The sequence below is a fragment of the Agelaius phoeniceus genome, chromosome 29 (genome assembly GCF_051311805.1).
Source record: "Agelaius phoeniceus isolate bAgePho1 chromosome 29, bAgePho1.hap1, whole genome shotgun sequence".
NCBI classification, from domain to species: domain Eukaryota; kingdom Metazoa; phylum Chordata; class Aves; order Passeriformes; family Icteridae; genus Agelaius; species Agelaius phoeniceus.
The window spans coordinates 3,679,615-3,703,652 of NC_135293.1; the positions used below are offsets into that span (position 1 = coordinate 3,679,615).

General features: G+C 50.9%; 1 protein-coding gene across 3 annotated transcripts; it reads left to right on the top strand.

The window, feature by feature from the left end:
• The first annotated feature begins 1,984 nt into the window (after positions 1 to 1,984).
• Positions 1,985 to 23,887, top strand: ACSBG2 (acyl-CoA synthetase bubblegum family member 2). Of its 3 annotated transcripts, none has more exons than XM_077191401.1 (15): positions 1,985 to 2,048; positions 7,163 to 7,292; positions 9,311 to 9,390; positions 9,944 to 10,188; positions 12,366 to 12,454; positions 12,992 to 13,112; positions 13,549 to 13,629; positions 15,245 to 15,394; positions 16,644 to 16,820; positions 17,941 to 18,122; positions 18,816 to 19,049; positions 19,614 to 19,831; positions 20,897 to 21,036; positions 21,817 to 22,063; positions 22,600 to 23,887. In XM_077191401.1, exons 2-15 carry the CDS (start codon positions 7,192 to 7,194, stop codon positions 22,710 to 22,712), a joined length of 2,178 nt encoding a protein of 725 aa, XP_077047516.1. In that variant the 5' UTR covers positions 1,985 to 2,048; positions 7,163 to 7,191; the 3' UTR covers positions 22,713 to 23,887. The 3 variants fall into 3 exon arrangements, with proteins under 3 accessions (XP_077047516.1, XP_054506105.2, XP_077047515.1); XM_054650130.2 differs by lacking the exon at positions 1,985 to 2,048 and adding an exon at positions 6,715 to 6,869; XM_077191400.1 differs by lacking the exon at positions 1,985 to 2,048 and adding an exon at positions 6,715 to 6,869 and having other exon boundaries at positions 9,947 to 10,188.
• The last annotated feature ends 151 nt before the right edge of the window (positions 23,888 to 24,038 follow it).

The following is a 24,038-nucleotide window of genomic DNA, read 5'->3' on the forward strand; positions in this document are numbered from 1 at the left end:
TCTTGAGTTAACCTTTGGGCTGTGCCCCTGCAGCTCTCCATGCTTCGCTGGGAATGACATTGCCCTTGTCAGCACAGAGGGCCTGGCTGAGGACCAGGGCAGGCTGGAGTATGAGGGTCAGGAATCTGAATTTTACAGATCTCACCAGCTTCCAGGCTGCTCTCTTCAACATAAATTCACCATCTGAGTGAGAATTTGAGCCAGAGCCTGGTTGAGGACCAGGCCAGGCTGGAGAATGAGGATCAGGCATCTGAATTTTACAGATCTCATCAGCTTCCAGGCTGCTGTTTTGTCTTGCTCTCCAGAATAAATTCACCATCTGAGTGAGCATGGAGCCACCTTGGAGGGGCTGAGGAGCTGCAGGGAAGGCTCAGAGTGCAGGGAACAGCCAGCACAGCAAGAACTGGAGGTGCCTGGGCCAGAGGACAGCTTGGGGCTCCTGAGGCTGCCCTGGCCCTGCTGTCCTGCTCTGCTGGAGCTGTTTTACAGCTGCAATATCCCTCAGCTGCAGCCTGACCTTCTGGCAGCAGCTGCCCTAATCACATATTCCTTAGGTTTGCTCATCAGCTGGAGTGGGGTGAACCAAACCCTCCCCTCCCTGGGTGAGTGGGAGGAGGCAGAGAAGAATTCACAGGAAAAAAAAAACCCAACAAAACAATGGCTTGGAATTCTTGGTCTGCACCAGGAAAATAGCAGGAATAATTCATTTCACAGCTACAGCTGTTTTCCTGACAGGATAAACAAAATCCTGGCTTTTCTGCAACTTTATCAGCCAGGAACAACTGAGAACAGTTCCATGGATCCACCTGATCATAACCCTTAAAAACACAGTAATAAAGAAATCAATGTACAGTGTTGGACTCCAGTGGACTCCAGCTTAAACAAGCAAGGCCCAGGGAGGGCAGGAGATGGTGGAGCTGCCACCAGACCACAGATTCTGATAATGAAGGGGGTCTGGACATCACAGGCAGAGCTTGTGCTGGTGGTGCTGCTTAGCTGTGCCCTTGGCTTGTGCTGGATGGAAAAAAAAAGCTTTTGGAACACAAACCCTGTGAGGAAGCACTGAGGGAGCTGGGGGTGCTCAGCCTGGAGAAAAGGAGACTCAGGGGTGCCCTCATCACTCTCTGCAGCTCCTGAAAGGTGCCTGTGCTCAGCTGGGGCTGGGCTCTTTCTCCAGGAACTGACAGAACCAGAGCACACAGCCTCAACTGTGCCAAGGGAAATACAGGTTGGATATTAGGAAAAAAATATAGGTTGGATATTAGGAAGTTGGTGAGATCCTATCCTATAGGTAGGATATTAGGCAAAACCTAATTAGGATATTAGGAAAAAAATATAGGTTGGATATTAGGAAAAATTCATCATTCTTTCAGTTTTACATGGAAAGGGTGATAAAGCTCTGGAATGGCTGCCCGGTGGAGTCCCCATCCCTGGGTGTGTTTAACAAAGCCTGGATGTGGCACTGGGTGCCAGGGTTCAGTTGAGGTGTTGGGGCTGGGCTGGAAGCCAGTGGAACAGCCCATTCCTGGTGTTGGCAACAACCCATTCTCTGGGCTGGGAACAGCCTATTCCTGGTGTCAGAAACAGCCCAATCCCGGTGTCGGGCACAGCTCAATCCCGGTGTCGGGCACAGCTCAATCTCGGTGGAACAGCCCAATCCCGGTGTTGGGCACAGCCCAGTCCCGGTGTCCGGCACAGCCCAATCTCGGTGGAACAGCTCAATCCCGGTGTTGGGCACAGCCCATTCCCAGTGTCCCGGAACACCGCTTCGGGCATTGACCGCGGGTAACCCGCGCCGGGGCGGGGGCGTGGCCTTCCTGTTATTGACAGCTGCCTCCTCCAATCGCGCGGCGATGCGTCTCCCCTAATGAAGGGGGCGTGGCTTCCTCTCTGCCCACCACCATACTGCCCAATGGGGTGTTTCAAACTGACTGAGTGGGCGGAGCAATCGGTGCTTGGTCACGCCCCCCCACGAGGGCGTTAAAGGCTCCGCCCGGCGGCGCGCGGGAGCCGCTGAGGGGCCGCGTGCGCTCCCGCCGGGCCCGCAGGTAACGCGCGGTCCTAAAGCCCGACCCGGCCGGGGCTGAGGGAGGGACGGGGGTCCCGGCTCCGCACAGCCCCCCTGGGTGTCCCCAGCGGCTCCTGATGTGTGGGGATCGCAGCCCGGCAGATGCTTCTGGTGGTGTCCCGTTTGTGGGTGGGTGGGCGTGCGGACAGCGAGGGGGAAATTCTTGGTGGTTTTGGTTAAATGAACACAGGGTGCGTTGGAGGGGGAGTTTCCCCCAGGAGGTGGTGCGAGGAGAAGGAGTGTCCCTTCCCCTGTGCTGTGAGGGACCGTGAGGTGACCTGAGAGTTTGGGGTCCTCTGAGGTGTCCTGAGAGGTGGGAATGCTCCAAGAGGTGACTTTGGGATGCTCCACGAGGTGACCTGAGAGTTTGGGATGCTCTGAGATGCCCTGAGAGGTGGGAGTGCTCTATGAAGTGACCTGAGAACTGGGAATGCTCTATGAAGTGACTTTGGGAAGCTCCACGAGGTGATCTGAAAGTTTGGGATGCTCTGAGATGCCCTGAGAGGTGGGGATGCTCTATGAAGTGACTTTGGGGTGCTCCCCGAGGCGATCTGAGAGTTTGGGGTGCTCTGAGTGACCCCAGAGCTCGGGCCGCTCCTGTGCCAGCTCCCAGCCCTGCTGTGCTCCCAGGGGACACAAAGCCACGTGTGGCAGGAAAACAGGAATACAGGAAATACAGGGCCTTTATAGGAGTACAGGAACACAGAGAGCACAGCCCTGAGCTCTCCTGCTGGGCCTTTCCCCGCTGTGCACATGTGTGGGGAAGCAGTAGCTCAGGGAGGAGGAGCTCGACGGGATGAATTCACCTCAAAGAAACATCCCTGGAGGAGCAAGGAGCCTGCAGTGGAGAGTTCTGAGCTGTCTGCTGACCAAGCCATGGTCAGTGGGCAGGTTGGATGAAAGTTTGACAAGAATGTCTCACAGATATGTTTGCTTCTTAGCAGAAAGATTTTTAAATGTAGGGCCTGAAGGAATAGAGATGGAAGCAAGTTTTGATAGAGAAGAAAAGAATTGCTGAGCCAGTCTCACTGGATAACCAAGGAGGCAAAGGGTGTGTTAGTTAGGAGGAGTTTTTATGGCTTAGAACAAAGGATAAACCTACTTTAAACAAGAAGATGTTTTTACCAAGCAGAAAGAGAGCACAGGCAAACAAGGCAGCAAAGCTGCAAGTAGGAAAAGAGTCGGGTGCCTGTCTGTACTGGTGACAGTCACTCATCATCCCAACAGAGGCTGAAATTACTTTTCCTCCTGTTTTCTCCACTGCAGCATCAGGAGGGCACGGGGCACTGCCCGGCACCTGTGGTCAGTGACAAAACCTTTAGTGCTCAGGAAGCTGCCTCTCCCAAAAACTGAGTTTATCTAAGAGGAAGAAGTGTGAGTCGCTCAGCTTTTGTTTCCTCGCTTAGTGACTCTTTAAAGGAACCAAAAGTGTCGAGTTTCGGTTTTGATGGTGATGTGGCGGTCGCCTGGAGCCGCTCTGGACGGGAGCAGAGCGGATGCGGTGCCTTTGCCGCTTAAAAGAAATCCGACACAGGAAGCCGAGTGGGGCCGTGCTGGAAAATGTCAAGTGGCTGATAACGCGCTCGGTAATTTGAATTTGAAGTGGTGTTGTTGGAGCTCCGTGTGTGTTTTAGGTAAAGGTGTGTCCAAAGCCTGTTGGAAATGGAAATTCCACTCCTATCCCCTTCATTGCCACAAGTTTGCTCTTTACTCAGACCTTTATTTTGATTTGTCAGTGAAGTGGTTCCACAGAAACACCCCATTTCCCCTTCTTCTGGGTCAGGCGCTCCCCTAAAGCAGAATGCGTTTTTATTTCAATGATTTAAGATGTCAGACGGGCGTAATTAAAAGGGAGGTTTCTTCCCGCAGGTTTTTTGTTTGGGAGCGTGTCCTCCGTGTTCCTGAACACTCTTTACATCACGGTGTGCTAATTCCTCAGGAAACAACGTGGGGTGGGAACATTTGGTGTCCAAGAGCTACACCGGGCTCTGGAGAACCATGAATGAAATGGTTTGGCTGGGAAAGGACCTTACAGATCATTCCCTCCTAACCCTGGGACTTGTGTGTTTCCCAGCGGCTTGGTTGTAACTCGGCATCAGGGAAGAAAGGGCTGAGCAAAGCTAGGGAGGGTCTGTATATATTGGGAAATATTTCTTCTAACCTGAATTTATTGGCTAAAACGCGTGTCTGCTTTGGGAAGCTGCACAGATTGCACTTCAGCTCGGTGTGAGTGTACCCCGGGTTGGGCACGGTGAGAGCAGAGCTCAGGGATGGGCTCTGCTGGAGGAGATTTTCCCTCTTGGGTGCCTGAGGGTGATGCAGAAAACCTTCCATGGAAATGGAGCTGAGAGGGATGGAACATCTCTGCTGTGAGGGGAGGATGAGAGAGCTGGGATTGTTCAAGCTTTGGGTGACCTTTTATTGTGGCATTCCAGGACCTGAAGGGAGCCTGCAAGAAAATGAGAGCTAGAGAGACTGTTTGAAAGGGTTGGAGTGCCAGGACACAGGCAATGGCTCCCAGTGCCAGAGGGCAGGGCTGGATGGGATCTTGGCAATCAGGAATTGTTCCCTGGCAGGGTGGGCAGGCCCTGGCACAGGGTGGGTGCCCCTGCATCCCTGGCAGTGCCCAAGGCCAGGCTGGACAGGGCTGGGAGCAGCCTGGGACAGTGGGAGGTGTCCCTGCCATGGCAGGGGTGGCACTGGGTGGGCTTTGAGGTCCCTTCCCACTAAACCACTCTGGGATGCCACAATTCCCTGACAGCAGGAGTGAGGACACCTCACCCTTTCCCTTGGAACTTCATTGCTGCACTAAGGCACAGTTGGCAAGAGAAACTCTGTAATTAGTGCAGAGGCCAAAGCCTCCCTCAGGGGTGCCCTGAACCCCTCGTTGTGGGGTGCTGGGAAGGAAAGGGGGAGCAGCACTGCAAAAGGGGTCAGGAGTGATGGCAGCTGCTGCCTTCCGTCCCTCCTGGGCCACTCTTGGGGTTTCCTTGGGCAAGACAGGCCCTGGGGACAGCTCAGGGGACACTGTGGGTGGGTTTGGGCTGCTCTGGGCCGGGCAGGGGAACGAGCTCCGGGTCGAGCAGGGGGAGCAGCTCCAGGCTGAGGAACGAGCTCTGGGTGGAGAAGGGAGCAGCTCTGGGCCAGGCAGGGGAGCGAGCTCTGGGCTGGGCAGCTCCGGGCAGGGCAGGGGGAGCAGCTCCAGGCAGGGGAACCAGTTCTGGGCCGGGCAAGGGGAGCAGCTCCGGGCCAGGCAGGGAACAGCTCCAGGCTGGGGAAACAAGCTCCGGGCTGGGCAGGGGGAGCAGCTCCAGGTCGGGAAGGGGAACCAGCTCTGGACTGGGCAGGGGGAGCAGCTCTGGGCTGGGGCAGGGAACAACTCTGACATGGGCAGGGGAACCAGGTCCAGGCCAGGCTGGGGAACGAGCTCCGGGCTGGGCAGCTCTGAACTGGGCAGGGGAGCAGTTCCAGATCGGGGAGGGGAACGAGCTCCGGGCCGGGCAGGGGGTGCAACTCCGGGCAAGGGGAACGAGCTCCAGGCTGGACAGGGGAGCAGCTCCAGGTCGGGGAGGGGAGCAGCTCCAGGCAGAGGAACGAGCTCCGGGCCGGGCAGGGGGTGCAACTCCGGGCCAGGCAGCTCCGGGCTGGGCAGGGAACAACTCTGACCTGGGCAGGGGAACGAGCTCCGGGCCAGGCAGGGGAGCCAGGTCCAGGCCAGGCTGGGGAACGAGCTCCGAGCCGGGCATGGGGAGCAGCTCAGAGCAGGGGAAGCAGCTCCGGGCAAGGGAACCAGCTCCGAGCAGGGGAAGCAGCTCCGGGAAGGGCAGGGAGCAGCTCCGGGCTGGTGAATGCTGCTCCGAGCACGGGGCTTTGGCTCCAACACCCTCTTCCCCCGCTGCCAATGAACCCCTCTGGAGCTCCAGCCCTCCACGGGCGTGCGGCAGCGCCCGCCGCCCATCCGTGCGCTTCAGAGCTGGGTTTTTCGCAGACATCCCCCTCTCGCTGCTGGTGAATTAAACGATTTGTGGCGTGGTGACTCGCAGGCTGTAGCGGAGCGTGGCGTGAGCAGCAACGTGTCCCTGTGCAGATGAGTAAGCGGAAAGGGGGACGCCCCTGAGCCTTCCCCCTCCCGGTAAAGGCAGGAGGCTGCAGCGTGCTCGGTCGCATTTATGACATAAAAGATTTTTTTTTATAAAAAGACTTTCCTGTTCCTCGTGGAGGCGACCATGCCCCTCGCATCACGCGATTTAAATGTGTCTGTCTAATGCAGGTACAAAATAGCAGCCTAAAATCCACTTTTTAGAAAGATCAAGGATAATGGGATTCCTCTCCAATCAGCTTGAAATCCCTTGAAACAATTAAAGCTCAGCCTGGCGACTCATAATCACCGAAGGCTTTTGATGAGTGTAAACCTTAAATAAAACCAGCGTTTAGAAAACGGTGAACTCCCCCAAAGACAAAGTGCTGAAAGCAGCGCGGGGGCCACCAAAAAAAAAAAAAAAAAAAGAAAAGAAAAATACAGTTGCACAAGGTTATTTTGATGCAAACAGGCTGAATGTGAGGTGTCCTCCCCAGAGGGACCCGAAACCCCCGGTGTGCCGAGGCGGGCGGGCGGGTGTGGGGCCAGAGCCTCCTTAAGAGGCGGTGGTGTGGGGTGACGAGCCGCTTCCAATTGCGAGGCAGCAGCACATGACATAAGATGCTCCAGATCTGCCTCCTGGGCGCTAGTTTAAAAATAAAGGATATTACACGTCGGTGCGGAGCGGCTGCGGAGGGGAGGCTGCGGGACCGGCGATGCGCGGTGAGGCTGCGGGGAGATCGGGGGCTGCTATAGCCGAGCTTTTGGGACAGCATTTGGGGCAAAGGGAGCGTGGAATTCAAATGGTTCCACTCGTGGTGCTCTCGGGGAGCTGTGGGTGCCTGGTTCTGCTGTGGGGTTTTGCAGTGCCCACCGTTTTTCCCTGCTGCCCGCTGAATTTCCTGTTGTTTGGTGCAAATGCAGCCTCTTTGGGGTTGCCTGGCTCACGTCAGTGGAGCTGCTTCGCTGTGACGTGGGGCTGGATTTTAATGTTTCCAAGGTGTTTTCTTTCGCAGGGACAGTGCTGTGTGAGTCAGACGCCAGGATGGCACTTGCAGAACCGGTCTCCGTGGCTTATTGCAGCTCAGCTCTTCAAGGCAGCTGCGAGGTGGCAGGGGAAGATGTGCTGCTCAACTCTTCACCCAGGTTGGTCTAATTTAGGATTTTCTTTAGGATTTAGTTGTCTATTTAGGATTTTATTTACCTGTTGTGTAGAACCTGTTTTATTTACCTGTGTATGTAGAATTGTATTCTACCATGCTTACTTTGATTAATTAAAATGATTTTGGAAGAGCCCTGCCTCCGCAGGGAGCAGCTCATGTGCAGTACCTACACTGATCTCAAACTCCTGCTGGTAAGAGGCTGCTTGGATTTACAGACTAAAGAGCAGATTAGGGTCTGTATCTCACCACAGCATAATGGGATCTAGCTGATTAAAACCTCTTTACCTAAATTTTTTGGGGTTGCATTGAGCTACATGTTGTAAGGGGGGAAAAAAAGATGACTTGATTGACTGCAAGGGAAATAGCTGGGGCTTTTCTGCTCATATTACTGGGTCATTTGCATGCTTTGATCATAAAAGCTGGTGGAGAAATGGTGCAGAACTATTGCAACTGAGGATTAATTTGTGCTGAAAAATGTTCTCAGTAATGAGGAGGGAGCATGGAGATGGGAACATCTCATAATCCCCTAGGGGGAAATAAAGAAATTATTTACTCAGCCCTGGTTGCTGGCCTGCAGATTAGTTCAGAGGAGCAGTTCTGCTTTAGAACAGGAGATGTGATCAGCCATGTCAGATCCTCCCTGGGCCTTGAACCTCCTCATGTGCCCAAAGCAGTCATGGTTATGTGTTCCCTAGAAATTCAGCATAAATGTAGATTAGAGGGAAGAGATTTCCCCTTACCCTGAAATTCACACAGTGCCTGTGCTGGTTGTCTTGTCTCTGGCCTGGTAGAAAGGAAATACAGGTGGGACTTGGTGGCAGCCCTGCCTGGCTGGGGCTGAGGAGTTTGTGTGGGCCCAGGGGAGCTCTCATCTGTGTGCAGTGTGACTGTGATGGGCAGAGTCAGGGCTCCTTTGTGCCCCAGAGCTGCCCCTGCAGTGTTTGGGGTTATTGTGATGTCAGGGCCCTCCTGGAAGAGCCTGGGCTTGGTGCTGCTGTTGAGAAGGGAAAACACCAGCCTGGAGGAACAACACCTGAGTGATGGGCTGAGGCAAAGGGCCTGGTAGGGCCAGGCAGGATGGAAACTTTGGGTCTCTGCAGTGAAACCTTAACTCAGCTAAAACCCAGACATCAATGGTCCTGGCAGGGCATTGCCCAGGGCAGGGAACAAAGCCTGCTTGGAGGGTGGCATTCCCAAATCTCACTGGGTCTGGCCTCCAGCTCCTGCTCTCAAGTGGGACACGAGCCTTGATTGTCCCTTACCCTCCTCATTGGGGCTGTGAGCACTCCAGCTTGGAAGGGTTGGAGTAAGAACAGTTTTGCAAGCAGGCAAGGGGTGCTTCACCAGCTCCTGCAGGGCTGAAAGTGAAAGGACAGCTCAGCTGGGAGGAGTGGCTGGAGCACGTGGGGATGAGCCTGTTTCTGTTTCTCCCCAAGCATCTGCTGGGAGCCCTGGTTTTAATGGGAATACCTAAGACCAAGATTTCCTGTTGAATCAATTTCCTGCTCTTTTACAGGAAATCTCTGTGGGTTTCCCTCGGGGTGACTGCAGAGTGTCCCCAGGGACAGTCCCCTGTGGTTGGACTCACATATTGCAAACAGGAGATGAGTTCCAGACCCAAGTGTCCCTTCCTGCCCCCCTTCTCCTCCTCCTCCTCCCAGCTGCAGACTCTTTATTCCAGGCACCTGGAGCAGCCTTTAGGAATTAAATTATGGCTGTTTTTAGGATGATGTTTATGCATTCTTCTGCAGCTTGTCTGCAATGAAAGCTGCAATTAGGACAATCCTCATGTGTTCAAAACCAGCACAGGCAGAGCTTGCACACTCTGAGGGAGCTGTTCCATTGCTGGGGCCATGCAGGGCAGTGAATGAATAAAATCACCTGCAGAGCATCAGGAATCACTCTGACATCCAAGGACTGACATTAAGGGATGGAGCAAAGCTGCCTGTGGCAGGCAGCCCTCAGTGTTCTCATCCAGGGATAATTCCTTTTGCCTTGCAGAACTGCTGAGCCACACAACAGCGAGCCAGGGCAAGATTCCAAGATTGAGGGATATCAGGTGAACACACTCGGTCCCAAAGGTGAGTGGATGGAGGTTTGGGGACTGTGGGGTGCCTGAAATTATTGTTGCAGTGAGAGAGGGATTTGTCAAACTGTGACAATGGAAGAAGCAGCTCAGGTTGCAGGATGGGTTGTGCAGAAGTGTCTGGAACTCAAGACTTTAAAGCACAGCAGTGCTTCAAAGGTTAAATAGGCAGTGTCAGTGCCTGGTGCTCATCTGCCAGGTACCAGTGTCCTGCTTTCAGTCCTCCTTAAAAGAAAAAAAAATTAAAAATAGCAGAGTATGAGATGCACAAAACTTTCACCATACCAGTACAAGAGCCTTAGGGCAGCAGGGCAGGTTAGAGGGGATGTAAGTGGGAAATGTTTGACAAAATTTCAAAGTCCTCTAGGGGCTATTAGTCTAAAATACTGGGATTCACATGGCAAAATGGTCACGAAGAAAAGGTCAAAAAAGGGGTGTGGGAGGAGGTGTAACAATTTGCTTTTGTATGCTTGAGACTTGCATTCCTATTGCTGTTATGGCAGCAGGAAGTTTGTAAATCTGAGATGCTGAACACTTTCCTTTCAAAGCAGGCTCCCCCTCTCCTGGCTCCAGCATGTGGACAACTCGTCGTGATGGAGAGGTCAAGCTGAGGATGGAAGAGCAGGGCCCTGGCAGCGAGGCCCCAAAGACTGTGCACCAGCTCCTGGAGGAAAGTGTCAGCAAATACAGTGACTATTATGCCCTTGCATCCAAAAAAAATGGCAAATGGATAAAGCTGACGTATAAGATGTACTATGATGAGTGCTGGAAAGCAGCCAAAAGCTTTCTGAAGGTAAGGGTTTGTGGAGTTCTCTTTGGCATAGGCACAGAATCCTAAAAACAGCATGGTTGGGGTTGGAGGGATCTTAAAGCCCATCCAGTGCCACCCCTGCCATGGCAGGGACACCTCCCACTGTCCCAGCCCTGTCCAGCCTGGCCTTGGGCACTGCCCACCCTCCCAGGGAACAATTCCTTCCCAATATCTGTTGTAAATCTCTCTTCTTTTAATTTAAAACTGTTCTCCCTCTTCCTACCACTGTGTCAAAGCAAACCAAATGAAACACTGTGTCAAAACAAAACAAAGTCGAGTTTAATGTTCACTCATTTTAGTGGTGGAATGGCTGCACTCAAGTCTATCTTAAATCTGCAAATTCCCTGAGTGCAGATGAATCTTACAGGGACAGGGAAGTACCTGAACATGCTATGGACACCTTGGTATTTCATTTTTTTTGACAGTTGCTTCCACATTTAAGCATGTAAGGAAACATTTCAAGTGAGGTGTTTGAGGTTTATGTTAAACCTGGACACTGCCCCTCCAGAGGCTTGGAAAGGTTCATCTTTCTAAGAAAAAAAAGGATCTTAAAAACCAGACTTAAATGTCCCACATGGCCCAGCCTTTTGCTGCTGCTGCTGGGATTAGGAGACTTGGAGACAGAAACCAGCACTACCTGTTTTTACTGCTGGGATCAAGTCTTACCCCTTCAAATTAAGGCCAGCCTGGTTTTACTCCTGTGCTGGGATCTTCCACTCTGGGACAAAACCAGAGTCTGGCTGAGGGAGTTAAAGACTGGGACTCCAAGGGCTGGAATTTCATAGCCAAGTGTGACTGCCACTGTCTTGGGACCTCTGCTGCTCACAGTGACCCAAGATGTGTTAGAAAGTCTCTTTTCCCAGCCTGGTGGTTGAAGAAGGAGTCAGAGCTCTTCATTTCACAGTCTCAAGGTTTTTTATTGTATCTTATCTGTAAAATTCCTTCTCCTGTCCAGCTGAGGTCCACTCAGCAAGACAGAGGCACTCTGGCCACCCCCAGGGAGGGTTATGTGTTTATACTAAAAACTACATGTGCCATATTTACCATAACTTCCCAATACCCATCACCTGTGTTAGACAGTGAGCTTCTGCTCTAAACCAATCTGTGAGTGCCACCATCACAGCAGAAGGTGGAGGCCAAGAAGAAGAAGGAGCAAGGCTGGGCACACCCAGTTCCCTCCATCTTGCCCCCTGAACCCCCATTCCAAAAACCCCAAAATCTACTTTTCCACCCTGTGATAACTTCACTATTATTCTACCTAAACTGTTGAGGCTGCTGACCTTCATACCAGGTTGGTGATTTGCTCCATGGGTCATAATCAAACCCCCAGGTGTTCTGGGCTCTGTGCCAGGGTCTCTGAGCCCCCTGGCAGGGCTCTTGGCACTCCAGGACAGCCAGGGGGATGCTCTGGGTCCTGGCACCACTGGAGCTTGTTGCTCTGGCCATTATTGATATTTGCCATTCCCAGCTTGTCCCAGATGTCCCAGGAGGTGCTGTCTGATGTCACCTCTCACCTCCCATTCCCAACTGCACTGCAGGTTGATATTCCTGTGAGTGAGCCTGGCTTTCCAAGGGCAGAGCTCAGCAAATCCCTGTTTTCCTGCCCTCTTACAGTGAGACAGTGCTGTGAAACTTTCACTGCTTCCATGCTGGCTCCTGGGGGGTTATTCAGTGTATATATACATTACATATCATTACATCATCAATAGACTGCTAATGTCTGTGTTCATTGTGTAATTAATGGTTTTATCCATGCAGCTCCATGATGTAAATGTCCAGTAAATTGAGTCCAGTATTTTTCCAGCTTTGCATCAGTATGGGGGACATTGCACATATTAGAATTTAAACTGGGTGACAGGACCACAGATAAGATTTATTATGCAGGAAACATCAGCAACAGGATTGACATAAAAGACAAATTTTAATTGCAAAAATATGGCAACAACATCTTGTAAAGACAGCACTACAGTTCATTTCTGGGCTGTACTGAATGGTGAACGTGTGTTGAATTTGTCACATTATTTTGGGGAAAAACTATTATAATCTAATGCTGAGACCAGGAGCTGCTCCCTCAGTGCTGTCTCACAGCAGGATCTCAGATGCTCCCTGAGCTTTGGCCAGAGGAGAGGGCAGGTTCCTGATGCCATCTCTGTTTGCAGCTGGGGCTGGAGCGTTTCCATGGAGTGGGCATCCTGGGATTCAATTCTGCTGAGTGGTTCATTGCTGACATTGGAGCTATCCTTGCAGGGTAAGGCTCTTGTTTCTGGCCATGCATTTTGCTTTGGCAGGCAGAGAGTGACTGCAGCATTCACATGAGAAGCAGGTTTTGATTAAAACCCCAGTAAAGCAAACAAAAACACCCCAAATCCAATTGCTTATATTTGGATTTAATGAAGGTAGATAGAAGCTGAACTATTTCATAATGAATTAATGAGACAAAAATGAAATGCTTTTTTTCAGGCAGCTGCTTCTCTCAAAATAAGATGACCAGTAGGTTAATCCAAAAGCATTCTTATGTACACAGTGATTAAGGAAATGCCAGAGAATCCCATGGCTGGATTGTGATATCTGCCTTCCACATGAGATATTTTGCTCCCTTGCTCTGCTCTTGACATTTCCCATGCCCCAGAACAGAATCTTTCCTCTTGGAATTAAGCTCTCCCCTTTTTGTTGTCATTTTATGAGATATTGTTCTTAAAGTTTTCTCTCTGAAATTTTCCCAGCAACTCTGCTTGTCCTCTAACTCTGTTTTGCTTTTCTGTTCTGTTTTTTTCCCCTTTTCCAGGGGATTTGCTGTTGGGATCTACACTACAAACTCTCCTGAGGCCTGTCATTATGTAGCAGAGAACTGCAGTGCCAACATCATAGTGGTGGAAAACCATAAACAGCTGCAGAAAATCTTAGAAGTAATTATGTTTTTTAAATGGCTGGGGATTACAGCAACCTGTTGACAGATGTGGGAGGGTAAAATGCTGTGGGAGGGGAGTGCTGGGTCTGAGAGCAGAGATGAATTCCTTGCTGTGCTGCCTGCTCCAGCCAGGTGAGCTGTCACTGGCACTGTGTCTCACAGAGGTTAAGTGGTGCTTTCACTTCTTAAAAACCTTGGGCTTAAAATTAAAGAAGCCAAAATGAACAAGTGAGTGTCCTCTAGGTTATCTGGCACCATCCCAGCTCAAATGATGACTGTTTCTAGTGGGGCAAACCCATTCTTTAGGAGCACAGGTGGGATTCTCTTGGCTTTACATGAAGTGGCAAATCTGAGGAGTGTCTAAGTGGGGTTACAGAGGCCTGAAAGGGACAAGCAGCATTTGCTCCTCCTCACAAATCTCCCTTCTTACACAGATTGAACACAGACTACCTCATCTGAAGGCCATTGTCCAGTATGGGGAGGAGATCAAAGAGAACAGACCAAAACTGTACTCGGTGAGTCCTGGCTTTCTTCACAGCTTCTGAGTGCTGGTTGTGTTCAGCTGATGGCTGCAAGTACCTGTCACCCTTCAACATCTGGTGGTGACATCCCTGTCCATGGCAGGGCCTTGGAATGAGATGATCTTTAAGGTCCCTGCCAAGCCAAACCAGCCCGGGGTTCTGTGACTGTGATCCCCTGAGCTGTGTTGGCTTTGGTGGAGGTTTCTGCTGTTGTGCAACCTGGATAATCCATGTTGTAAGGGGGCTGTGAGCTTACTGACCATTGCCAGACACCTTGAGCCCCACAGTTACTCCAGGGAGTTGCTACAGAGCTGTAAAGCTGCTGGGGGTGGGTCTGGCTCCTTTCTGCTTCTCCCTGTGTCAGCCAGGAAACACTTTGGGGTGACAGTGTGGGTGTACACAGAGGTCTGGACAGGAGAACAGCTTCCTTCTCTTTGTGTGTAGCAAAGAGTTGTTGGGAAGGATGGAAGTTTGACAAAAGAAAGTCTCACAGATATGTGTGCTTGGCAGAAAGATTTTTGGATGTAGAATCTGAAGAAGGAATAGAAGTGAAAGCAAGTTTTGATATAGAAGAAAAGAACTGCTGAGCCAGTCTTACTGGATAACCAAGGAGGCAAAGGGTGTGTTAGTTAGAAGGGGTTTTATGGCTTAGAGCAAAGGATAAACCTACTTTAAATAAGATGTTTTTACCAAGCAGAAAGAGAGCACAGGCAAACAAGGCAGCAAATGTTGCAAGGAGAAAAAGGGTCTCAGAATTTTCCACTGCAAGAAAACTGAAAAACAGCTTCTAGCTTAAACTGTAATGTACTGACTTTTATTGATTGGAGAACAGTAACATGAATATGGTAATTATAGTAGTTATGATAGGCTGTAGATAAAAGTTAAGGTATAGATTGGTTCTACTGTATTAAGATGCTCAGCAAAGAAAAGTCTAGAATGCATTGTAACCAATAGAAAAGTCTAGAATTCATTGTAACCAATAGAAAAGTCCAGAATGCATTGTAACCTAAACTAAGGGTCTCCAGGCCTAGCTGGAGCTGGCAGCTGTAGGCACAGGCTCTGTCACCCACAATCCTGGACTGCTGGAACCTCTTGGATGGACTTTGGAGAGCTGCCTGGAGTTCCACATCCCTCATTTTCTCTCTCAAGTGGCGCCCAACATGAGGCACCATTGGTAAGAGCCTGAATGAGGGATGAGGGTCTCCAGGCCTGTCTGCAGCTGGAGCTGCCATCTTTGGGTGCAGCTCTGTCACCCATCACCCTGGACTGCTGTAACATCTTGGATACAATAAACTGCATTTTGGAGAGCAGCCTGGAGTCCCACATCCCTCATTTAGGCTGTCACAGTGGTGCCCAACATGAGGCACCATTGGTAAGAGCCTGAATGTGGGATGAGGGTCTCCAGGCCTGCCTGCAGCTGGAGCTCACAGCTGTGGGCACAGGCTCTGTCACCCATGATCCTGGACAGCTAGAATATCTTGGATGGAATAAACTGCATTTTGGGGAGCCTCCTAGAGTCCCACATCCCTCACTTAGGCTCTTGGAAAGAGTTCCATTGTTCCTGTGGGTAATCCCTCACAAAGGGGCTGAGCTGTTGTGTTCCCTGCAGTGGAGGCAGTTCCTGGAGCTGGGCAGGGACGTGCCGGACGAGCAGCTCCACGCGATCATCGCGACGCAGAAACCCAACCAGTGCTGCACCCTCATCTACACCTCGGGCACCACGGGGCAGCCCAAGGGGGTCATGCTCAGCCACGACAACGTGAGTGCCCAGAGCCACCCCAGGGCTGAGCAGGGAGAGCAGCCTGAGCTGGGAGGGACCCTCAGGTGTTGGGTTTGTGGGGTTCCCAGATGGAGGGAATGATGCATCTGAGTCCATGTTCTTAGAAGAATTAAAATATATTGGTTTATTTAATTAATTATTCCATATATTAATAAAAATAATTAATGATTAAGATTTAATAATACTATTAACATTTATATTATTTTTATGTAATTTATATATTTATATATATAATTATATAAAAATATATATTCTATATATGACTATATAATATAATTATATGATATATATATTTATAATTTATATATATTTATATATAAATTATATTATATATACTTATAATTTATATATAGTCTTTATAAATTATTTATTTGAATAATTTTCTTTATATATTTATTCCTCATAAATATTTATATTAGTTATATAGATATTATATTTCGTTAATGATATTATTGATTAATAATATTCATCTTATTCTATTAATTTAATTTATTTTTTTATGATACTATATTATATTAAAGAATGCTATACTAAACTATACTAAAGAGTACAGAAAGGATACAGACAGAAGGCTAAAAAGATACTAAAGAAAAACTCATGATGCTTAGCTTGGCACTGATTGGCCATTAAGCAAAAACAATTCACATGAAAGCAATGAAACAATCACCTGTTGGTAAATAATGTTCAAACCTCATTGCAGAGCAGCAAAACACAGGAGAAGCAAATCAGATAATTATTGTTTTCATTTTCTCCAAGGCTTCTCAGCTTCCCAGGAGACAATCCTGGGCAAAGAGATTTTTCAGAAAATGTGACAGTGACACCCAGGGATGATCAGTGCAGCCCCATCCCTGCCCAGCCACCCCAAGAACCCCACCCTGAGCAGCCCTGGGAGCTCCTGGAGCTGTGGCAGCCTTGGCACCATTCCCTGGGGAGCCTGGGCAGTGCCCAGCAGCCTCGGGGGGCAGAACCTTGCCCTGAGCTCCATGCCAAGGCCTGGCCCAGCTCCAGCCCTTGCTGGGCTCCTGTCCCTGTCCCAGAGCAGAGCTCAGCCCCTGCCCCTGTGCCTGCCCTGGGCAGGAGCTGCAGCCCCCAGGAGCCTCCCCTCAGTCTCCTGGGCTCCAGCTGAAGGAGCCAAGTGCTGCTGTTGAGATCCCAGGGTGCTGTAGCTGAGCTGTGCTTGTGTGTTCTGTGCTGTCCCTCTCTGAAGCCCCTGTGGTTGCTGTTGCAGCTGACGTGGACGGCGGCGGTGGCCGCGCGCTTCATCATGCTGAGAGATGCCCGGGACAAGCAGGAGGAGGTGGTCAGCTACCTGCCCCTCAGCCACATTGCTGCACAAATGTGTGACATTTGGGCAGCCATGACCCTCGGAGTGCAAGTTTACTTTGCCCAACCAGATGCATTGAAGGTAAAAAAAAAAAAACCAAGACAATAAACTTCCACTGATCCACTGCTTGAGCTGGGGTGGGTGCTGTCGCTGGCCAGGGGCTCTGTACAAATCACCAACGGGACGGGGCTGTGTGGAACTGCCTGGAGCTGTTTGATTTTCCAGCATCAGCCTCATTCCATGGTGATGACAATGGGAAGATGCCAGCAGCTCACATCCCCAGCAGCAGATGAAGAACTCAATGTTACAGCTCACTTTATAAGTTTTTTGACCAATCACACAAAGCAAAAGCACATTGACAGTGGTTCTATCCAACCACTATAAGCACATGTGCCTTGGGTTCAAACAATGCTTGCTTATTTTGAATACAATACCTGCTTGTAATCCTTAAAACACAGAGCTCCATTATTAAGCTTCAAACTTCCTAATATCTTGCTAGATAAACTTTTCTGTAGCTTAGGGAGTTATTCTAGACAAGTGTTAATACACAGGCCATTGTTCTATTTGTCCTTGCTTTTCTACTTTTAAAATAATTTTTCTGCTGACCAATCTCATGGCTGCTGCTTAGCTCTAATCACAGTTCTGCTGTCTCTGAGGCCTTTTGCAGCTTTCCCAAAACCCTCTGATTGTGTGGATTCCCACAGGTGCTTGAAATAAGGCTGTGTTATCTTGTGGCTCTGTCAGCTTTCCTATCTGGGTGTACTTTGCCCACTGACCAGCTGCCCCTGTTGGTTTGACTGAAGCCTGAGCTTTTGACTCAGTCACAAACTGGGAGAAGCTGACCCAGCCCTTCACAACTGGGATCTGCTGAGTTCTCACCTGACACCTGGTGCCACATCAAGAGCTGGTTGAGCAACAGCCTTGTGTTTGCTCTGCCCACATTGCTCCATGGCCCCAGCTAAACCTGAGTCCTGAGCAAAGGGTTCTTGTGTCAGTGCTGGCACTGAAAGCACTGACCCCTGCTCCCTTCACAATTCCCACTGCAATGCCTCAGGGCTTCCCTTCTCTTGGTGCTGCTGCAAAAAGCAAACAATTCATCAAAACTCGTGGCAGACTCCCAAGGTTTTGCTTGTGACCAGTACTGACCTGAAGTCTGCAGTGAATCACTTCTAAAAACTGCATTAAACCCTGCTTCTCTCAGGGCAGCTTGGTGGAGACCCTGCGAGAAGTGAGGCCAACTGCTTTTTTGGGAGTTCCTCGTGTCTGGGAAAAGATGGAAGAGAAAATGAAATCTGTGGGCATGAAAGCCTCAGCGCTCCGCCGGAAAGTGGCAGCGTGGGCCAAGGGAGTGGGGCTGCAGACCAACCTCAAGAAGATGGATGGGTAATTATGAGCTACATCTCAGGCATGCTGATGAGTTTTTAGGAGAATCTTCCTGTCAAATCAGGGATTTTTTTCCATCCAGGGGTTATATTCCATCCAGGATTCCATCTCATGTGACAGACTGTAGTGGTGTTTGCAGGGGTCCCAGAACAAGGGAAGAGATGAGAATCTTGACTGCATGTTTCAGAAGGCTGAGTTATTATTTGATGATATATATTATATTTAAAAAAAATATGTATTAGAACTATACTAAAAGAATAGAAGAAAAGGATTTCATCAGAAGGCTAGAAAAGGAAAGAAAAGAATGATAAAATTTTGTGACTGCTCACAGCCTCGACACAGGTGGCTGTCATTGGTCATCAAGTAAAAACAGTTCACATGCTGGGTAAACAATTCTCCAAATCACATTCCAAAGCAGCAAAACATGGAGAAGCTGAAGCTTCTCAGGAGAAAAGATCCTAATGAAAGGATTTTTCATAAAATAAGTCCATGACATTAGACCAGTGTAACTTGGCCTCGAGGGGGAACAGCAAGGGCTGGAGGGGGAAATAATCCATGATTTTACTGAATGAACTGAAGCAGGATGAAGATAAAAGGATGAGGGGGAGGAGTTCTATATTTTTTATGTCCTGGAGTAGGGTGGAGATGAAAGGAGGAAGGGCAGGGCTGTGAGTTGTCCCTGTGCTGGTGCAGGTGCTCGGAGGAGCCGGTGAATTTCCGCCTGGCCCGGCAGTTGGTGTACAGGAAGGTGCGCAAGGCCATCGGGCTGGACCGCTGCACCAAGTGCTACACAGGGGCTGCTCCCATCACCAGAGAGACCCTGGAGTTCTTTCTGAGCCTGAACATTCCTGTGCTGGAGCTCTATGGCATGAGTGAGAGCTCTGGGCCCCACACCATCTCCCTACCTCACGCCTTCAAGCTGGGCAGGTGAGCGCCCTCCTGGCAGCAGGGCAGGGGGGTTCTGCCTCTGGCACATCCAACTCTGCTGCTGCAGCTCATCCCCACAGCCCTGCTGGCTCTAAAAGGTCACTGGGGAGCCATGGCACAGGGGATGTGTGAATTTACCTTGGCTGGGTTCTGTGGGAGCTGGGGAAGAAGTGAGGGGCTGGTGGGATGGAGGGAAGGTTGGTAACTCCACCCTATCCTGTGCTTTAATGGCAAATGACTAAAGGGTGCAGGGGGTCTTTGAGCAGCTTGTTCAGTCTGCACAGTGAAAGTTTGCTGCCAAGGACATAAATCTGCTCATTCAAAGCTCAGGTGTTGAGAACAATGAGTGCAAACCAGCAGGTGTGTGAGCACTGATCTCTGCAATAGCAACTCTTTCTGCAGCTGTCCTTACATGAGCAGATGCCTTTAAAGCTCTTGGCCTGAGCTCTTGTGCTAAAAAGCTGCTGGGCTTTGTTCAAACCCTTCAGCTTGAGAGGTGCTGCTGTAACTTCTGCTTGAATTTGGTGTAAAATAAATGAATCCTTGCTCTGTGCTGTGTTTCAGCTGTGGGAAGGAGCTGTCAGGGTGCCACACCCTGATCCATAAACCAGACAAGGATGGCATTGGGGAGATCTGCTTCTCAGGCAGGCATGTCTTCATGGGCTACCTGAACATGGAGGACAAAACCAAAGAAGCCATTGATCAGGATGGCTGGCTGCACTCAGGGGACCTGGGCAAGCACGACAAGGATGGATTCCTCTTCATCACAGGCAGAATTAAAGGTAACACATCCCCTGGCTTTGTCTTGGTGTTGTGCAGCACTGTGGAATCAGTGAGTTGTTGATGAGCCCAGCTGTTCCCTCAGCACTAACCCATGTCCCCAGCTGTCCCATCTTTTAAATCCCTCCAGGAATGGTGGCTCCACCACTGCCCTGCACAGCCTGTTCCAATGCTGTGAAGAAATTTTTCCCAATATCCAGCTTAACCTGGATATTGGGAAAAATCTAAACCTCCTCTGGGACAGGGGATGCTCTGCTGGTTGTGTGGCTGTGACTTGCACAGAAGAATGTTCAAATTCTTCTCCTCCTGGAGTTCCCATTGAATGTGGCTGCAGGGTGGGAGGAGAGGGGCAGCCTCTGGAGCCAGGCTGTGTTTGCAGAGGGAGGGAGAAGCCCTCTGATTTCAGCCCCAGTGCAGTTAGTGCTTTGGGGGCTTGTTTTATCAGCAGCTCCCTCAGTTTGAGGAGCTTTGCAGGGTGACCAAGGAAAACAGCAGCTTAACACTGGTTGTGCAAATGCCTTGGGGCAATGTGGCTCTTGGGACAGAGTTTGAGCAACCCCAGACGAAGCCAAGGTCACTCAAACCTTCAGCCCTCAAGAGTCAGAGGTGCAGCTCTGAGGAACAGGAGGCTGAGCAGGGGTTCCCCTCTGCTCTGCAGCACACAGAGCAAACTTTCACTTCAATTTCTGATAATTTGGGTGCCAACTTAGGAGCTTTAGAGGCTCAGGGGTCTGTGCCAAGGGGCTCACCTGCATTGCCAGCACCCCTGGAGCACCAGGGCAGCTTTGGCTGGGCTGAGTGTGAGCAGCTCCTGCTCCTCTCTTCAGACCTGCTGCAGTCAGGGATCAGCACTGGGGCTGGAAAAGCCCTTCCAAATGTGCCACATCCCCACATTTTGGAACATTTTTGGGGATGGTCACCCTGTGACTTTCCCTGTCCTGGTGTGCTGCCTTCTCCAGCTCTGCTGACACAGACTCAGTGTTTGATCCAAAGGAGCAGTTGAGTTGTTGCAGATTGTGGGAAGGGGAGAAGCTCCAAGCATTAATCAGGATTTGATTGTTTTCCAGAGCTCATCATCACAGCAGGAGGTGAGAACATTCCTCCTGTTCCAATCGAGGATGCTGTCAAGAATGCTGTTCCCATCATCAGCAATGCCATGCTGGTTGGAGACAAAGCCAAATTCCTTTCTATGCTCCTGACACTAAAGGTAATGGCAAAGAGGATGGGGATCCACCACCTGTGCTGCTGAATCTGAGTCAGTCCAGGGAGGAAGAGTTACACATTTTTAGTGTCTTGTGGAGCAGAATTGGCTGCAGCTGAAAGCACAGAGTTGTCACTTGCCCAGAGCATCAGGCCCTGCTGCTGTTCAGGGCAGCTTTTGCTGTGCCACAGAGGGCAGAAAGAAACAGAAGGAAAAGACCCAAAAGTGGGGCTGGACAAGGAAACCCTTCTGCTCTCCTCACCTGTTTCAGTCTCTCCCAGAGCAGTGAGGGAGGTAAAAACCTGTCAGGGATTTCTTTGTCAGACTCTGGCTTTAAACTCCACCAGGACACATCTGTGGTGGCCTGTGCTGATTGTCAGAGTGGGAATTGCTCCTTACTGAGACCAGGGCCAGCAGCCTTGGCCTGGGGCAGGAGATCTGAGCTGCTGTTGTCATGGCTGAGTGCTGTGTGTGACTCTGAGACTGCTGCTGCACAGGGTAGGGAAGTAAACTGTGCTCCAGAAAAGGTCTGGAAAGCAGAGATGAACTTTGGACAGCACAGGAGGAATTTGGCAGATGGGCTCCAGAACAGGCAGAGACCTGAGGGGTTTATCTGTGCTTTGTCCCAGGTTTCCATTGGGGTTGGATGAGAGCTGAGGGGCTGCAGTGGGGCAGGGAAGGGACCCCAGAAGGGACCCCAGGAGCTGTGCCAGGGCTGGAGGCTCCTTGGTGCAGAGGCCTCAGGTGCTCAGCACTGCTCAGTTTCCTGCTCTGGTTGGCCTGCAGTGCGTTGTGGATGCAGAAACGGGGGAGCCTGGAGATGACCTCACTCCAGAAGCTCTGGAATTCTGTCAGAGGCTGGGCAGCAAGGCCACCAAGGTCTCAGAAATCATCAGCAGCAAAGACAAGGCCATCTACACTGCCATCCAGAAAGGGATCTCTGCTGTCAATGAGGGAGCTGTGTCCAATGCCCAGAAGGTTCAGAAGTGGGTCCTGCTGGAGAAGGACTTCTCCCTCTTTGGTGGAGAGCTCGGTGAGTGCCTGGGGTGTGCCCTGTGCCCCTTCCCTGGCACTGAACATCAACACAACCACAACCCCCAATGCACAGAGCTGCCCCTGGCCTTGCCTCCCTGGGGCTTTTCCACTTCTCTGTTTGGGGTGGGATGAACTGGGATGAATTCCCAGCTGTGCCCAGCAGCACTGAGTGGAGCAGCACTTGCCTTGTGCTGTGATGCCTCTCACAGGGTTATGGAATATCCTGAGCTGGGAGGGACCCTCAGGGATCATCACCAGCCACCCCAGCAAGCCCACCCTGAGCAGCCCTGAGAGCTCCTGGAGCTCTGGCAGCCTTGGGGCCGTTCCCTGGGGGAATCCCCTGGCTTGGGGCTGGGGCCATTCCCCCTGGGTGCTGCTTTGGCTCACAGGGGATGGGAGGGACATTGCATTAAACCCAGAGAGAAGTTTAGAATTTCTCTTAGGTCCCTGTTCCCGTGTTCTGCCTCTCCCTCCAGCCCTGCTGGGTGCTCCCAGTGCTGCCCTCCCCTTTAACCCTTTGCTGGTTCCCCACAGGCCCCACCATGAAGCTGAAGAGGCCGGTGGTGGCTCAGAAATACCGGGACCAAATCGCTCAGTTTTACACGGACACCGAAACCCCCTCGGGGGAGCCCTCGAGCCGGCCATAGAGCCCAGCCCTGAAACCACCCCCAGGACACTCCCAGCTGCCCAGGAGGGATTCCCTGGATCCTGGTGAAATAAAGCAGCTCAGCCTCCAGGCAGTCCCTGGGCCTCGCTTTGCTGTCCGTGTCCTGCAGTGTGGTGAGCGTGGTCCTGCCCATCTTCTCCTGTGTCTTGTGTCCCTTGCTGAGATATCCCAAATATCTCAACTTTGTATTTTTTATTTCCATTTTTATAAGGGCAATATGATGTTTACCTTGAATCCACCTGACATGTTACGTTCTAACCAAAGTTTTCTTTTCTTGAGATGAATGTAAAACAGGAGCTGCAAATCAGGAGCTGCCCTTTCTCTGCTAAGGGAGAAAGGCAGATTTCATTTTCCAGCAGTGTCCTCACTCCCTGCTGCACGTTTCCCTGCATGCTGATGGCATCCTTATAATTTTAAATCTCCTTCCCCACAAACTATTCCTGTCTGAGATGACAAATGCTGTGACTACACACAGCAGTGGAGGTGGAAACTCACATGAACTGGGCTTGTCTGTGCAATATTTTGAGTTTGTTTTACCTTTTTGAGTTATAATGAAGCCATAAATTGTATTGTTGAAGTTGTATCCATGGCTGGTATTCTAAGAAGTGATTGACTCCAGGGATTATTTATAAGGCTGTGTACAATGTGTGAAATCTGTCTGTGTTTTACAATTCAGGAATGTTGTAGTGTCTGAAGGGGGGAGCCCCAGAGTGGAGCTGGGTGGGCTGAGCTCTGGAGCTGTGCCTGGGGAGAGGAGATGGGGCTGGGAGCCCAGGCTGCCTCTCCTGGGGCCCTGTGCTCAACCAGCCCCGAGCTGTGCAGGTGCCCAGGGTGGGCACAGCCAGGAGCTCCTGGTGCTCGTTCCAGGCTGTGCAGGCCCAGCAGGTGAAGGAGGGCTGGGAATGGCTCCTTGCACACCAGGAGCCCTCACCTGAGCAGGGAGAGCAGCCCAGCTCTGGTTCCTGGTGCCATTTCCCTGCTGTTAGAGCAGGGTGGGCTCAGGGGCTTAAACCCAGAACTGTCTCTGCTTTGGGTCAGGAATTCCAGTGCCCAAAGGCACCACTGGAGCTGCAGCTCCCCCTGTGCCCGTGTGTGCTGAGCTGGCTGCAATTGCTGTGTCCAAGTGAAATAAACTCCTCTGTTTGTGTCTCTGAACTCTCTCACTCGTTCCTGGCATGGAGCAGGGCTGGGTTTGCCTCAGGCAGGGAGGGCTGAGCTGTGCCCCAGGCTGGAGCTGCTCCCTGGGCAGCCAAGGACAGGGACAGTCCCTCAGGGGAAGGGAGGGGATGGTGCCACCCTTGATCTG

Coding starts and splice junctions, on each gene's coding strand:
- ACSBG2 (XM_054650130.2), top strand. Junction 7,293..9,310: donor CTGCTCAACTCTTCACCCAG/GTTGGTCTAATT, acceptor TTTGCCTTGCAG/AACTGCTGAGCCACACAACA. Junction 16,821..17,940: donor CCCAACCAGATGCATTGAAG/GTAAAAAAAAAA, acceptor TGCTTCTCTCAG/GGCAGCTTGGTGGAGACCCT.